The 17,366-nt window shown below is 33.6% G+C and overlaps 2 protein-coding genes across 6 annotated transcripts in view; both read right to left on the bottom strand.

Moving 5' to 3' along the window:
• Positions 1-2,277: 2,277 nt before the first annotated feature.
• LOC148597037 (uncharacterized) lies at positions 2,278-13,753 on the bottom strand. Of its 3 annotated transcripts, XM_088562661.1 has the most exons (6): positions 13,303-13,751; positions 11,503-12,069; positions 10,472-10,578; positions 9,425-9,674; positions 8,021-8,060; positions 5,911-6,050 (listed from the first exon to the last, which is right to left on the bottom strand). In XM_088562661.1, exons 1-5 carry the CDS (start codon positions 13,568-13,570, stop codon positions 8,044-8,046), a joined length of 1,209 nt encoding a protein of 402 aa, XP_088418787.1. In that variant the 5' UTR covers positions 13,571-13,751; the 3' UTR covers positions 5,911-6,050; positions 8,021-8,043. The 3 variants fall into 3 exon arrangements, with proteins under 3 accessions (XP_088418788.1, XP_088418787.1, XP_088418786.1); XM_088562662.1 differs by lacking the exons at positions 9,425-9,674; positions 10,472-10,578; positions 11,503-12,069; positions 13,303-13,751 and adding exons at positions 2,278-4,306; positions 4,710-4,731; positions 8,386-8,520 and having other exon boundaries at positions 5,740-6,050; XM_088562660.1 differs by lacking the exons at positions 5,911-6,050; positions 8,021-8,060 and having other exon boundaries at positions 8,715-9,674; positions 13,303-13,753.
• The window catches only part of LOC148597036 (GA-binding protein subunit beta-2-like), a 20,012-nt gene continuing 16,144 nt past the window's right edge, over positions 13,499-17,366 (bottom strand). For all 3 annotated transcript variants that reach the window (XM_088562681.1, XM_088562682.1, XM_088562680.1), the window contains 3 exons: positions 14,879-14,941; positions 13,785-13,800; positions 13,499-13,554 (listed from right to left, as the gene is read on the bottom strand). The gene's annotated coding sequence lies outside the window, so the exon portion shown is untranslated. The remainder of the gene's footprint in view (positions 13,555-13,784; positions 13,801-14,878; positions 14,942-17,366) is intronic.

Raw genomic sequence — 17,366 nt, 5'->3', positions numbered from 1 at the left:
TGCCACAGATGAAAGGAAAGTTTTTGAATGAAAAGTCATCAAGTTTGTCGTAAAGTTTGGTCTATAGCTTTCCTTTACCATCGATTTGTAAGTGTAGGTCAAGATATGAGGCTGACTTCACAGTGTCTGTAGTATCCTTTATCTCAAGTTCTTTGGGGGTAAATGCGATGTATCAAATCCCCGAAATTAGGATTGTTTAAAGATAATACGTCATCTATATAGCGAAAACAGAGATTAAAGGATCTATCCAAACGATATTCTTTCTTTCGGATCAGATCAGCTGTAAAGTCAGCCTCATAAGAGCGAAGGAATAGGTCAGCAAGTAAAGGAGCACAACTTTTTCCCATTGGCATGCCGACCGATTGTTGAAAAACGCATCCACCACAATGGACAAATATGTTGTCGATTAAAAATTCCAGCATTTTGTAAACATCTTCCTCTTTATATTTGGAAGATGATTTGGAATTGTTTCTTACAAAGTATGTGCAATCTCTACCAAGAACTATAGATTTGTATCTAGGTGTACCATCTTTTTTTTGAAAAAAAAACCGATGTATAATGTTTTTAAGTCGGAATTTTAACTGAGTATGGGGAATAGAAGTGTTGAAAAATCATAGGTTGGTTTTAATGCTATTATATTCAGATAATAGTCTTGAACTGATTGTCTTCAAAAGATCTTTTAGGATCCACATTGAATTAATACTACTACGGGAGTAACAAGTGTTGTGGTAGGATTGCAGACCCTCTTTGACAGTTGTGAGTATAGAAGTTAAAAGTTTTGAAAGAGGTTTGGTGGTACGTTTTGCAGACCCAGCTATGAAACGTTGTTTGTATGGATTCTGGTGGAGTTTAGGAATCCAGTACATAGACGGTAAATCACAATCATCGTCCTTGGTAGAGAGACCAAAAGAGGATAGCACAGATTTATGGTTTTCCACAATCTCTTCTTTGGAGAGTGTGGTAGCAGTATAGGTCGTATCACTGCTATTATTTCTACGTTTACCTCTGGACGTAAACATTGGATGTAAAACGTTTTGCAGACAAAAACAATGTTGTTTTGGGCCTCGTCTGCTGGTAAGACGACATACTTGTCATGTATAGTAGACAATGGTTTTGATACATTGGGGTCTTTGAAAGCAGAAGTAGCCATGGCACTCATTGACCTTCTTAAAACTTTCATTCGTTTCAAAATGATAGACCTCACGGCCTTTAATCACTCTGACAGATAATCAAGGTCTTCCTGTAGTCGTTTTATCTATTTTCTTGCATAGTCCTCGACGGCATCCATAAGAGCTTTAAAGTTATAATTCCAATTTAAGGAGCGTAGTTCACGGTACTTGGTACATTTAGAAAGGATATTACGCATAGATTCGTTTTCGATGATTGTTAAATCTACCGTAACCGAATTATGTGGTATTTACCTGTTTCTTGTTGAGTTTTGTTGCATGCTTGAATCACCTTCTATCTGATTAGTATGATGACTGCTGCTCGAATGAAATTCAAACAATAAATAGGCTTAGCAAAAGCCTGCCTGATTCTATTAACGACCAGTCATAAGTACATGAAGAAAATTAACAAGATTTCAGAATCCTTGTTTTTAATTTTATCTTATCTTAATTCATTCAGGATTAAAACCACCTGAAATCAGGAAGTATTTTATTTTCGCATTAACTTGAATAACAAAAACAGCACAGTTTCACATTGAGCATTTGTTCTTAGTAAGTTTTTGTAAATTGACAAGTTTTAAATCACGTTCTAGAGTACTAAGCTGAGTATGTTTTGAAGAATTCTTACAGTTAAGCTTCTGGAAAAGGGTTATGTTGCTACAAGTTTGAAGTCATCACTACAGACATAAGTTTTATGGTCGTCATCTTGAAATCGTGGTTCGTTACGGTGTAACCATCTGCACCATGATAATGGATTTTTTAATGTGTCGTAGTTTTCCTTTCCTCTTTCGGCTAGCCTTGACTTAATCTTAAATGAACAATTCGGCAAGTGTTATTAGAAAAGCAGAGGACCCTTAACTTACCTGTGCACCTTTTCCATGCTCCAAGTTTTAAGTGGCATCCAAGTTGCTCTTATTGTGCATGTCTGTTTCCCATGTCTGGTAATTGTCCTTAAAAATACATTCTTTTGGTTTCCTCTGTAATCTTGGTTCTCTTGATTACTCTTTATAAGTTATTCATTTTATCCGGTTCGTTATTTGAATTGTCCCATTTGTTAGGGTTTTAGTATATGTTTGCCGATATTTATGCTAATTTATTTTATTGAAGTTTTAAAAATAAAAAAATAAGAAAAAATACTTTATGATTATATATAGATATTATTTACGAAATGAAATACAATCAATGCATTAATAACTGAAAATACATGGACAAAACTTCTACTAAACTATGGTATTCTTTTCTTCTGAATATATATATTTCGTATTTTCCACAACAAATATGAACGAGTAAAACGTCCAATGAATATTAAGTATCACCAATGTTCAATTTACAAATGGCCAGTAAATGGAGGAAAAAAAACTTTCTGAACATGCCCGAATAATAGAACGCTGGTACATGTACACGCAGAAAATAAGTGGCATTTTTGATGAATAAAAAGCAAGTGCTTTTAAATAACAAATCAAAAGAGAATTTTGGTTAATTTGCCATTATAATAAAGAGACCATGGTTAAAATGAGACGAATTAGAATTACAACTAGAGGCTCTAGAGAGCCTGAATCGCTCACCTGGCCAAAATAGCCGTTACAGCTTTTTAAAGCTGGACTCTTGACCTTACATTCCGTATTATTGTCACAAGAATCGTTTAATCAATACCGATCATCTTAGTTACTCATCAGGTTTCATATAAAATAAAATTTCTAATTGTCATTTTTTCTCGTCAAGGGCAAAAAATCTAACATTGAGTAACAGATCTTTATGAACATTTCAGCATAGGTCAGTGTCACTAGTTGATCAATTTTCGTATAGAAAATTAGGCTAGAACCTTTGGTTTCAAGTTATTTCAACTAGTCGTCAATCTTTATTAGCGATGACCATGTTTTCGACAGATAAAAGATTGTTAAGGATATCCTAACAAACATCCATGCAATGTTTGGTTACAATCCATCATACAATTTGTCTAAGAGGAGATTTTAAAAAAAAATCATTTCAGGACCCATTACTTATTTGTTTGTCAATTGATCTTTCTGAAAGTTTCGGCATTCACGTACATTTATATGTAGGTAATCCTATGCTGAACAATTTTAATCCCTGCCAGATTTTAGCTAAACCCTACTGTTTTTGAATTATGTACATAATTCTTGAATTTGACCCTTATGGTGTATTTTTAGAAACGGTGGCCGTGTTTATCACAAGATGAAATATCCACACGCATAGATTGTTGAACATATTCTACATTATATTCATGCAAACTTTTGTTGTAATCCATCCTGTAGTTTCAGAGGAGAATATTTTAAAAGTTGGAAATGTAAAATTCGGGGAAAAATTATTTAAGGACCCATAACTCATTCATTTGTCAACGGATCTTTCTAACATTCCAGAATAGATCCATTCCATCATCCCGAAGAATTCTACCCTACCAGGTTTTAGCTACAACCAACTGTTTTTGAGTTTATTTGTATAATTCTACAATTTGACCCGTAAGATCTATTTTTAGTAAAGGCGGTCCTGTTTTTTGCCAAATCGAAAATCCCCTTTAGAAGCATTTGTGCAAAGTTTGGCTACAATCTATTGAGTAGTTTAAGGGGAGAAGAAAAAGTTTACAGACAAGGACGACGAACGGCGGACGACGAATACGGACAACGGACACATATTCTTTCGACAAGGTGAGCTAAAATGATATGTGTTATGAATATCTGTGGCCAGCTAGGTATTTAATGAATGACATCAAAACAATTATTTCCGTTAGTATCGAGGTCAGACAAGCCACACTTCTATGATATATGAAAAGTTTAAGGAAATTTTACAAAACTATACAACACATATCTAAATCAGTATATCTACACATATCTCTACATTGACCTAAGTATCTGGTAGCACAGCAGTGATGTCTATGTCTACATTACACAAGGCTTGTGCTAAGTCCCTCATGATATTGCCTCCACTATATTTTGACCTCCACGTCCCCAGCACTTGCCGGTTGATTTCTACCATTTTATATCTGTTGTCTTTCATTTCAATCCAAAACGAGGCTTCATGACCCAGTTGTACAGATAATAGAAGGCTATCGTGGATAACTCTACATGCTATAGGGTCCAGGATTTTATCGCTCGGGTACATTTTCAACACTTCCTCAGATATGTCTAGCAATAAAGCAAGATATATCAATATTTTGTCCGTGGCATTCATATTCAATATTTGATGTTAACAAACCTCAAACAAATGCACTTATTCAAATGAAACTACCTTTAAAGAATAATTTTCTGACGTCCTTGCTGAGTTCTTTGCAATTATCATCAGCATGTGTCAAACAACTGTGTTTATATTCCCATTCTCACCCTACTTCACAAAAACACTGCAAAAGCATTCAAAACAAAAACACTTTGGTTTACAAAATAAAAATATGAGTTGTGAAAAGGAGCAGATTGGCGGAGCAGATGGACCAAAATAAGAATAATAAATACGTGAATAATTGCCACGTAAAGGTAATGCGTTTGTTCTGAAATCAGTATAGCAGGGAACATATCATATCGACACACAACTTACCAACATGCTTGTCTTGGTTCATCTGAAAGTATAAAAAAAAATATATCATTCTTTCAGTCTATATTCATTGCATTCACGCTATGAATAACAGTTTAGGTCTAAATCAAACACAAAGATTTAGAACAAGAATAAAACATACAAAATGAAGCCAATAATAACAAAAGTTGACTACAAGCAAAACCTGCAAATAATGAATTTCAGTACATACAATAGCACATTGGTATAAAAAAGAATAAGATTGAGGTAACTTATATATTTAACACATGACCAAACTTATTAGGTTAAAAATCATTTAAATACTTAGGCAACAAAAAATTGTATAAATGCAATTAAATACATGTTGATTAATTATTATAGATTTATACTGCAAATAAAATTACATTTTTATATAGGCAGATTTTCATGCAGAATAACAACGAAATCATACTAAAAGAACTTTTAAAACAATCCGATATCCGGCCAAATTTGGCTCATGGGACATCGTTAAGATGAAAAATACATCATTCATTAAAATAAAAAAGGGGAAATAAAAATAAGATATGCCTATAAGCAAAAAAGAATCAAAGCGTACGATAATAATTGTAAAAAAAGGAAAACAAATGCATACATATAATTACATCATTTGACTGCATGGCGTCTTCTTATCATGTTTAATGATACTGTTCTAAGATCATATTGCAGATCACTAGTTTATATAGAAATATAAATTTGTCTAAAGATGAGAAAGTACTACATGATGTGTTTTAGGAGATGGCTTTATCAAATTGAGTTGCTCTTAAGTTACTATAAAATTCACAGTTAACAAGGAAGTGCATCTCGTCTTCAACTTCAATGTGAAAAAAAAAGGACATTCTTTGGTTTAACCCGATTGGTTGTTTATTGTAGCGGTTTCAACTGTTAAAGGCAGAATGCCACATAATTTCCAGAAACAGTGGCCTCCTCAACACATCTGTTTAGCCTGATCGTGATACCCTTTAGGTTCATACTAACATTCCATAAATGAAAATAAACGTACTTTTAATATAATTACCTTATAAATCTTTTGTGGTCCTATTCGTTGCCTTTCAGCAGCCTCAATGATATTTTGAATAGATCCATCCTCGACTTTATTTCTCCATTTTCTCAGACAGAGAAACTTAAAATTATTTAAATTATTTTCTCCGTAGTCTACTTCAATGGATTCGATTTCGTGCGCTTTAAGTCCAAGGTCTACCACTAAAGAGTAAACTTCATCTTTTGTTAACTGGTACGACAAGTTTGCTAGTTGGCGATCCGTTGGCTTTGTACCATGATCTATCTCATACGACACTCTAGTGGACTCATGTTTTGACGTTGTCACAACTTCATGATTAATGTAAAACAAAATAAAACATATGTTAGATACACAATTGGAAGCAATAAAATATAAAAATTATATAGCAAAGAACGACAAGTAAATCCATGAATAAGGCAAAATTTGTTTAAATCATTACCCGTAACGGGACCAGTGTGACTTAATGTGCCCGATGCAGTAATATATGACCTTAACCTTTATTTTATACCACGACCTATCCAATCTACTATAATAGGACCAAAGCCATTATCATCTTGCTAAAATTTAAGGCTTAGACTTGAACATTAAAAATATAATAGTTATCATTACTGCTGAAGGACAGTGAAGGGTAACTAAATGCCTAGCCCCTATATCAATATGCAAAATGAAAATAGCGTATTTTTGTGTTTTACTACATACCTTACACTCATAAAACATCAAGAAGTGTTATACATGCATCAAGCGTATAAATGCAAAAAGATGATTCTGAGTAGAGGAGTAGTCAAGATTCTAGAACCAAGATTCTAGGGAAAATCAAAAGAAATCAATTTAGGGACAAAGACCAGACATGAAAAATAGACCCACGCAAATAAGAAAATAAAATAACTAAAATGATATATACAAAGAAGCAAATGTAAATGAGCTACACAGAAAAAAATGCAGCATGGACCAGGTGCACGTGAAAGGTAAGCGTCCTCTGAAGATAGGGCCTTCAACATTCTAAAACAGGTATGGAATGAAAGAGAAACTTCGAAGTAAAATAAGAATATTCAACTCCTAGAAGACCTAATCGTTAATCGACATGTGTTCGAGAAGAACAAACCAAATTCATGACCTCTGACAGTATACCAAAGAACTTTAATGCCCCATGCAGGTTCGGGACGAGAATGGACCTTGATAGGTCATGCTTTTAGAAAATTCCAGTTCATGTATTAGTTCCACGGAATCCGCAGGGAGACGAACCAAAAGGTATATAGATTCAGAAAATACTGGAGGAGGTCAACTGCAGAGGAGCTGATGAGGGCAGGCTTCAGTTCGAATTGCCCAGAACTTAATTAGCTGGAATATGGTTATTGATGGCCTATGCTCTTTCAAACATGCTAATTTTGCAGCAATTTTACAGCATTATTTTCAATGGGAGGTTTCCTTACTCTTATTTCAAAACCTCCTCAAGTAAAATTCTGTCTTCAACATGTGTTATGAAACTCTTTATGTTAAAAAGAGGTCAGGCGTTAAATAGTGTTATGTCTAAAAACAAATAAAGGGGGAAATTTTAAAATAGCGTAACTCACTCTCCATATGAGAAATGACAAACCAAAGGACGAAAATATTTTTTTTCAAAAACAAATGCATTTAAGTTATTGCTGAAATGCAAAAAAGACGGTATGTGCCTTATTCTGAGTGGATAGTACAAAACAATTTGCAAAATTAAATAAATCACGAAACCTCAGTTTGAACAATTTTTCATGTGAGGGCGTTGCTTGTCTTACTAAAGACTTACTTGAACAAAATACACATGTGCGCGTTTTACATTCAATCGTGTAGGGTGAGCAGGTTGTAACTGATAAGAAATGAGACTGTGTAATGGAAGTAAGTACGAACGGACGGACGGACGGAAACTCCTATTACTATATACAGCCGTTTTTGCATGTGGAGGGCATCATTATCAAGTACTAACAGCTCCTCTCCATTTTTGCATATACTTTTTTCATCCGCTCGTATACTGACAATAATTTTTGCTCATCATTTAGACACTTAACTCAACAACTAATTTCAGCCATAGACGAACTTGGGAATGAACTGGTGGAAAAAGTAATGATATATGCATTTATCATATTTGACAAAAAATGTATATTGTCTTAGCGTTCAATCATTTCTCATTTTAATGCGTTTTAATTGTTTCGAAATCGCTATCCTCCGCTCGGAGCATTCTCTTACTTGTTATCCACTCCGACATTGACCATAGGGTTTATACCCCGCGCTATATAAAATTACTCACCTCTACACTCTAGTTCGCTTGCTTCAGATATACTTCTTGTCTGAAATTTATATAAATTAACACACAGTTCATTGATATTAATCTTCTGAATAAAACTGAAACTATTGCATATTTTTACTACACTTCAAAATAAAATAAAATGAATAAAAAAACATAATAAAACAAAACCTACTTTCTTGATTATGAGCTAAATTTGAAAACAAATGCACCAAGTATTCAATATTTGTTTCTGTGTCCATAACAAATATTCCAAGGAAAAAAAAAACAAAAAAAAAAAAAAAAACAAAAAACAAAAGAAAAAAAAAACAAAAAAAAAAAACCGCATGTTTAATCAGTCAATAATATTTAGTGATAATGAAACGAACCTTTCCTACAGACCATTTGTTGATCATATCCTCTGTAATTTCGTGACCGTGTCTGCATATCCAGTCTCTTGTCGTACAAATATTCCAAGGAAAAAAAAACAAAAAAAACAAAAAAACAAAAGAAAAAAAAAAAAAAAAAAACGCATTTTGTGGCCTATAGCAAGGTGAAGAAATTTCGAAACACGTAAATTCTCTGTGGAAAGGTACAACGTGTTTGATCTTTCCATCGTAAGACGTAACACGATAGCTCTCAAGGATATTTACAAGGATGTCCTCTAGACACTCTGAAACGCATGCTGTAATTGTCCTGTTTATCTCATTTCTTGAGGTTGAATGAACAAGGAAAATGTCTAAACAATCTGACTTCAACAGTACCACCAGATCAAGCTTTCTCATCACACTCAGAACCACCATTCCAGAAAACAGCATTAGCTTCCCGTTGTATTGCCTTACCTCGTACATGTCAACACAGGATGCGATCAGCCTATAACCAATAGCTGGAGGCAAAACTTTGCTTTGGAATTTGAGAGAATATCCCAATAACCAATTAATAATAATAATTTCAAATCTCGTTTAAGATAATTTGTTTCATCATTGGCCGTAACCATGCAAGGGACATAAAATAAATCTGATTTCGACAGAGCACCATGTGTTCCGTAACGTCGTGGGGTTGCAATAATGTCGAGATGCTCCATTAGCGATATCAGGTAATGCTTGTGTTTCAGAAATTTATTTTTCCCTTTCCAGATCTTTATGATTTCAGTGCGTTGTAGAACACCGTTCTTGTGCATATATTCGACACCTTTAAGACGACGGTCTTCACAAAACCTCTTGTCAGTGATAAGGGAACGTAATGCATCTACCAAAAACTTTGGTGATATTATGATATTTTCTTTCAGACCTTTAACGGGAAAATAAATAATTTCTCCCTGGGAATGGTACATCTTGAGGAATGTATTTAATTCTGCATCTGATAGAGTCTGTACAGGGTTTTCTTTATCAATACTCTTTAACTTTTCAATAGATATGACGTTTTTACCTTTTTCAACCAATTTGTTGATCATCATTTTCAGATAAATCCATGCCTTTGGCAGTTTTTCACCCCAGGACGGTTGGCTACAGAGTAATTCCACAAGGACTTTTTTCAATCTACCATAATCCGGATCTTGAAGATCCATTGCATTCAGGAATATTCGGTGTTTGAGCACCAAATGTTTGGCAGCTGATGAATTTGAAAACATGTTCTCTATTTCTTGGAAAATCTTTTCAACTCGTCGGTCGGAATCTTCCTGCCACAAGATGCAAAAATTAATATACAAAGACAATTAAATTAAATGCTCAATATAAAGATATGTAGACCTTAATCAAGAATAAAATAAATACGAATTAATTATTAGCGAAGAGAGCCTCGGGTCTTTTTTTTAAAAAGAAAATAAAAAAAGGATAGTGATTCTATACTAATATTTTCTCTATTATTTAATATCACTTAAAAGGACAGAACCTTCCAAATAAAAGTGTTGATTTCGGTTGCTGCGAACCCTATATTCAACGCAGGATAATAAAAAAATAGTTGATTATTCCTTATCACTTCAGTTTTAACTCATTTCATAAATATGATAATATATGTCAAACTTTAAATAAGCATGTATCTATCTATTTAAGGAAAGATTATAATTTCATCGGATCATACGATATTGCTAAGTTTGCAACAGTCTAAATATTGATAATTGATTCGTTATCATAACATTTTGTTTGGGATCATTGGAATCGCTAAGAGCGGACCAATCGACGTTAAGGATGTCATAGTCCCAAATCATGTTATACCAAATTACGGGGTTTCCCCAAAAATAAAAATATCACTTTTCTGGCAATAGAAAGGGAGACAAATCTAAACTACAATGATTACATGAGAACTGCTTCCCAGTCAATCATTGTCATACCATACCCTTCATTCATACCAACCACGCCATAAAGAAAGGTTGTTACTAATGAAATTACATTATGTTGATATGTTTTTGCTTACACTCAATAACGATTGTTGTTGTCATTTTATAATCTATTAAATAATAATTCTTCTACTACATACCTTGGGCACCTTGTCCTTATGCGTACAGACAACTAATATCTTAGGAAAATGTTCTGAGGTCCCTTTGGAATAACATGCAATAGAGCTGACCCAGAATGATATGAAATCTGCAATCGTTTGATGCATATACTTTAGAACTTGAATTGAAAAAGTCATAGACCATGGAAGTGGAGATGAATTCAAAACGAAATGTGTGCGAATTTTCTCAGTATTTCATAAATATGTAATGAGAGTTAAATATGTTTCTCCACAATTTAAGTAGAATTAAAAACTGTATAAAATTATTGCCAATCTGACATTATTGTACATGTTTATCTAAAATAAAATAATTGACAATGAGGTTCGCAACTTGCTGTTATCAAAAACAAAGCAATTAAATAATATCAATAGATCATTCCATACCATATATCGAAAAAGAAAGAAAAGAAATTCCATATAATATTTATGCTCCATTTTAAATTCAAATCCTTTTTCATAGATATAAACTCTTTTGTAGATTGAGAGTACATGTTTATTCATTCAACTGACAGTAAACATAAATTAACATTCAGATTAGATAATATTGATACGCACATCTTAATATGATGTTTCCCTTGCTCCCCTAATATCACAGGGACGTTAACTTAATTTTCTGCGTTTCCACAGTTTTGTTGACTTATTTTTTTTATAAATATTTTGACTGGTGGCCATTTTTTAAACTCCAATATGGCTGATCAGAAGTCCTTGTGGTTACATATTCTTTAAAGCAAGTATGAACCTTCTAAGATTTTTTGGTCAAAATCGTGGTGCACATGTACATATGGTGGTATATTTTTGTGCCAAATTTGGTTTAAATCGAATCAGTCAATTCAAAGCGTTCCAAGGACAAGACGGAGGTTATAAGAAAGAAGAATGTTCAAACAGAAATAAAGACAACATGTTCCCCAAGTTCGAACTACAAGATGTTTTTTTTAGATGACAGCATACAGCGTGTATTTTGATGAGTGATGTATTGCATACATATAAGGCAGTATTGACATAAAAATATTCACCTCGTGATGTTGGTTTGCCATGACGTCCTGGGAGACAGGTTTCGGTATCTATCACATCATCAAAGTCTTTGCTGCCGTCTAAAACGAGGATGTAGATTCCTCTGTAGGTCAGGAAAGACTGGTGTGTTGAATAGAAAGCTACTTGGCCACCGAAATCCATCATATTAACAGGTGCTAAGGCACTATCTATGAGACCTTTCTTACCTTTACGAATTGCGTTTTGTTTAAGCTCACCGCTTGTAATCACATTTGTCTTCCTGAATGGTAAGACTTTTCTCAATTTATTGAAAGGTGATTTTTTTGTTTCCCTATCTTTCCTCATCGTCTTGTGCGGATGCGTAGGTTTGTCGTCTTCCTTTTTTCCCTTACCGTCTGAATTCTGTTCAATTTGTTCATCAGATTGTTCAGTAATAGAATCAAGGTCCTGATCTAAAACATTTTTAAATTCCAGTTCACCAACATGTAAACTCTTCTCGTTCCCGTATTCATGTGCAGGATCGACTGTTCTTAAAAACTCTTTTGGTTTCTCAATAAGATCTCGGTAGGCTACGTCTTTTGATTTGATCTCTGATTTTGTGTATGTAAATAGAACCAAAATTAATATAAAAAACCAACATGTTGATGTTGAATTTTACATTCAAAAATATAAGAAAAACGATTACGGCACATGCATTCATAAACTTTTAATTTCCACCATTCACTTACCTTTACTCCTGATTGACTCTAACCGAACTCCCCATAGACTCATCCACATCACGCATTGTCCCCGTGATTATACAACATTACAAATATCTAAATTTCATAATTACATCACCAACTTAAAATAACTTTGTCTTCTTCAACATTTAAAATATTGTTTTCCTTCATCTTTCAAATAAAATATATCTTTTCATGTGCGAGTATTCAAGGGAACCAAGAATTTAGCAGAAATCAAAGAATGTAGTCCAGAGACAAAGACCAGACAAGGAAAACAGACGCACACAACAAAGAACCTAAAATAACCAAAATAATACATACAAAGTAACAAAAGTAAATAAGCAACTCGGAATCCACAAAAAAACTGGAAGCATCGACCAGGTGCACGGATTTGGTAGGCGCGTCCTCTGCATTTCTAGAAACACCCACCGAGTTGCTTATAGAAAAAAACATACGTGCATGTTAGACCAAAGAAGAAAGGAAATAATTATATTAACTGTAAATATAATTAATTAATGTATTGTTATTGGATGATCAAATTTATGAATGATGCTGTAGAAATCAATGGAAAATAGAAATAAAATGAGAGAAGCATATTAAATGTTATTTTAAGAATTGAATTCAATGTTCCAGTTTTAATTTTTCACTGTTTTACGATCAACACTTTTACAGGACAACGAAACATAAAAAGAAACAATCAATTCTGATTTGCTTTTGAAAGAGTAATTAGGGAAACCAATAGTTTGCAAAAATCAAAAGAGCCAGACGGGGAACATGTTTTCCCATTTCCCCTTCCAAAATCCCAAACCCCTGGAACAAGTCATTCTTTCCCTTTCTATAATCCAGACAAACAATAGTCATGGAAGTTTTCCCCATACATGTAGTGTAACATTATAGCATACATTTACCTATATACACATACAACTATATCATTTTAGATGTTGAAGAACATATTTGATATGTATCGAACAAATTATTTGTACCTATGGTATTTTCTCTAAATATTTTTTAAGACGGCAGAATTGATAAGCTTTCAAGTACATGAAACAGATATACGTAATTATTAAATGTTATTTAAATTGAGAAAATTAACTGACATTTCACCTTTGGGAACCCATGTTAATTTTTTCATGTCTACAGCTGCCTTGTGTATGTGGACGTCAATTCCTTCTGTAGACTTTCTAATTTTACAAGGCGTTTCGTTTTTCAATACTGATGTAATTGCTGTTTTTCCGACAGCCTCGTGACCGACACACATGATTTTACCAGCATATGAGAAAAAGTGACCATATTTAAGCATCGACGTGAAAGCCTTTTTATCTTGGATCGAAAGGTATTGAATTTCTGTCGGCAAGTCTGCAAAAACAATCATTTATTCTTTAGAACATGATATACTCTGTACAACATAAAAGTTTATATTCTTAGAAACAATCTTCTTTCAACCTATCTTGATAGAAGTGTTTATTTAATTATAACACTTTGAACTTAGTTTTTATGTTTATTTTTTTTATTGATCAGGAAGTTTTTTTTCGATGAAATTTTACGGATATACATAGTTTTTTTCCATGTAGTATACATATACTTACGCGATGATTGGACTTTCTGTAATCAAAATAATAAACAAAATGATATCAAGGAGTAAAATTATATATGAGAACAACAACAACAACACCCCTCATAAATACGAGCGAACAAATAAAAATGAAAATACACGTATAATGAAAAATTACTGCAAAAAGATAAATAAATAAAGAGACAAAATACATAAATAAAATATATAAAATAAAATTAAATAAAATTATATAAAATAAAGAATCGATATTTGATTGGTGTATGACCATCATTTAACAGGGAGTTCGCACCATATACAATATTCTGCTTTCTGATCTGTTCCTTCATTCTTTTGAAGAAGTTCATTAACCTTAGAGTTTCCACTACCTTTAGTACATCTATATTATCTCTAAGAACCTTACACGAAGCATAGTACAGATAGTAAGTGACCTACTGTAAGACATAAAAATAGAAAAGGAAATGATTAGTAAACCATTTACAATCATGACTTCTAATTTGGAAATATCGATTTGTCAAACATTCTTTCATAAATAAAATGTTGTCAAAAGGAAATTGATAAGTTATATGAAGACTAAGGATGCGTTCAGTTATGCAGTTTGTTCCTGTTTAATCATAGATCCATCCTTCTATATTGATTAAAAACAAGTTGTTCGTACTAAATGACGTATCAGACGAGTCGAAATTAGAATTAGTAAAATTTGAATTGTATCGGATAATCGAAAACAAGCCAAATAATACAGTACTTTAAGCAATAAAATAGCACTTACGCATCACCCCTCGTACAGTACGTTACTGTTTAGATACAATGATTGATTGAGATTTCAAAGAGTATCAAGGGAATAGCGGTAATCAAAAAAATGTAATCCAGGGACAAAGACCAGACATGGAAAACAGATATACACAACAATGATCATAAAGTGGCTAAAATCATACATACAAAGTAACAAAAGCAAATGAGCAACTGAGACTCCACTGAAAACTGGGAGCATGGACCAGGTGCACCCGGGTTGGTGTTTTATTTCCATCACAATTGCAAATCGTTCATCTATTTAGTAGACATCTCTTTTAGGAAAACTCAGACATTTCCCATACAGTAGAAATACATTACCTTAATAAGAGCTAATATATTCGGATTACGGCCTCTCTGTGCAAGGTCAAGCGGTGTTAAACCCTACAATATTGATGAGTGTGTTAGGAAAATAATGTTCATCATTCTAAAGAGAAAATATAATTTTGTTTACTAGAATGTCATTTCCATAAATAAGGAAGTGTATTGCCTTATATCATAACTTCATATCATTGACAAAAAGAAGTTTAAGTATGGTTGTTAGTTATTATGGTTCGACATGATATTTTCCAGTTGAACTGTAATTGTCATGCAGGGAATATGTCCACTGTCTGTCCCAATAAAAAGAGAGATAAATTACGGAAACAAAATGCTAGCGGAAATCAGAATAATGTAATTTCGGGACAAAGACCAGACATGGAAAACAGACACAAAAAAAAACCGAAGACATAAAACAAACCCAAATAATAAGTTCAAAAGACCAAAAATGATTCAGAAACTCGAAACGGGCACCGAGCTGCTTATAAAAAGTCGAGTCAGGAGTAGACAAATGACAAAAGTTAAATTTTAATATGTTGAACAAATTGTTTCTAAAGGTGCAGATAAATACAGCGTAACGAGTTAATGATGACGACAATAAAACTGTAGTGATGACTTCAATCTTTATTTTAGCAACATAACCCTATTCAAGAATCCTAATTGTAAGAAGTCTAGGGCGGTACAAAAAGACCGCGTAGTTACGGTAATCTCTGGCTGAACGTACGAGTTATAATATGAAAACTATATACGCAGGTGCTGAAAAGAAGTTGCCACAGATTAAAGGAAATATGACAATACAGAATGAAAAGTCATTGCGTTAGTCGTATAGAAAACTGCCAAAGTAAGCTTCATAAAAGAGGGGATGTTTAGCGAATGTACAAAGGTGTAGCTTTGTTCATATCACAACTCATATGTTATGCCAGAGCTTGCTGAAATGACATTCTATATCGAACTAGAATTGTAACAAATAGAGGTTATGTTGCAATAAGATTGAAGTCATCACAGATGTTTTATGGTCAACATGAACTCGTGGATCTTCATGGTGTATCCATCTGCGCCATGAAAACTGATTTTTTCAAATGTCATCGTTTTCTTTTCTTCTTTCGTCTACCCCCGGACTTTTTTTTATGAGGAACTCGGCTGGTGTTTCTAGAAAAGCAGAAGACGCTTACCTAACGGTGAACCTGGTCTATGCACCCATTTTTTAGTCGAGTCAGAGTTGCTTATTTGCTTTTTTTTTACTTTGTATATATGTTTTAATTATTTTATGTTCTTTGTTGTGCATGTCTGTTTTCCATGTCTTGTCTATGTCACTGGATTGCATTCTTTTGATTACTGCTAGAACCTTGGTTTCCTTGATTACTTTTCATTTCATTCCTACAAAGATTATATGGTCGGTTACTTTCAGATTTCTATCTCAAAGATGAGAGTGAGATTACATCTGAACAAATCGACGACCGAAAAAAAGCTTTTTGCTTACACTAAAATACTGATTTTCTTATGAAGGAAGCAACTAGGGAAGCAAGACCTGTATACTCTTTCGGAGCACCTGATAGTACTCCTGGTATTTTTTAAGCGTTCATATAGCGAGTAAATTTCGCGTGATATCTTATTTGTAATTATATTTTATTTTGTTGTCTTTATTGCCTAAAATGTCGTATAATGTATTTATCCACTCGTCTTCATGTTATGACCATGTACATTGAGTTTTAAGTGTCTGGGGTGCCCTGCTTATGTCAATGTAGTTAATTTTCGCTATCTAAGTTGAATTGAGTATTTGTTTTAGTCAGCCTCATATCTTGATCTACACTTAGAAATCGATGGTAAAGGAAAACTATTGACCAAAATTTACGATAAACGTGATGACTTTTCATTCAGAATTGTCAACTTTCCTTTCCTTTCATCTGTGGCAACATCCCTTCGGCTCCTGCGTATGGAGTGTTCATATCACAACTTATACGTTATGCCAGAGCTTGCCGAAACTACGCAGACTTTTTGTATCGCGCTAGAACTCTAACAAATAGGCTTCTGGAGAAGGGTTATGTTGCTACAAGATTGAAGTCATCACTACAGAAGTTTTATGGTCGTTTTCATGAACTCGTGGATCGTTATGGTGTATCCATCAGCACCATGAGAACTGATTTATTCAACGGGTCACGGTTTTCCTTCCCTCGTTTGTCTACCCTGGACTTGACTTTTTATGAGCAACTCGGCGGGTGTTTCTAGAAAAGCAGAGGACGATTACCCTACCGGTGCACCTGGTCCATGCTCCCAGTTTTTAGTGGAGTCCGAGTTGCTCATTTACATTTGTTACTTTGTATGTATGATTTTAGTTACTTTATGTTCTTTGTTGTGTATGTCTGTTTTCCATGTCTGGTCTTTGTCCCTGGATTACATTCTTTTGATTACCGCTATAACCTTGGTTCCCTTGATTACTCATTTAAAAGTAATACATAGAAAGTTATCCCATGAATCTTAGTTATGTAAACGT

This window comes from Perna viridis, chromosome 15 (genome assembly GCF_037379345.1).
Source record: "Perna viridis isolate PV_CMFRI_1.1 ecotype Kerala chromosome 15, ASM3737934v1, whole genome shotgun sequence".
NCBI lineage: Eukaryota > Metazoa > Mollusca > Bivalvia > Mytilida > Mytilidae > Perna > Perna viridis.
Note: the sequence above shows the minus strand (reverse complement) of the source record. Positions and strands in the feature narration are given on the sequence as shown.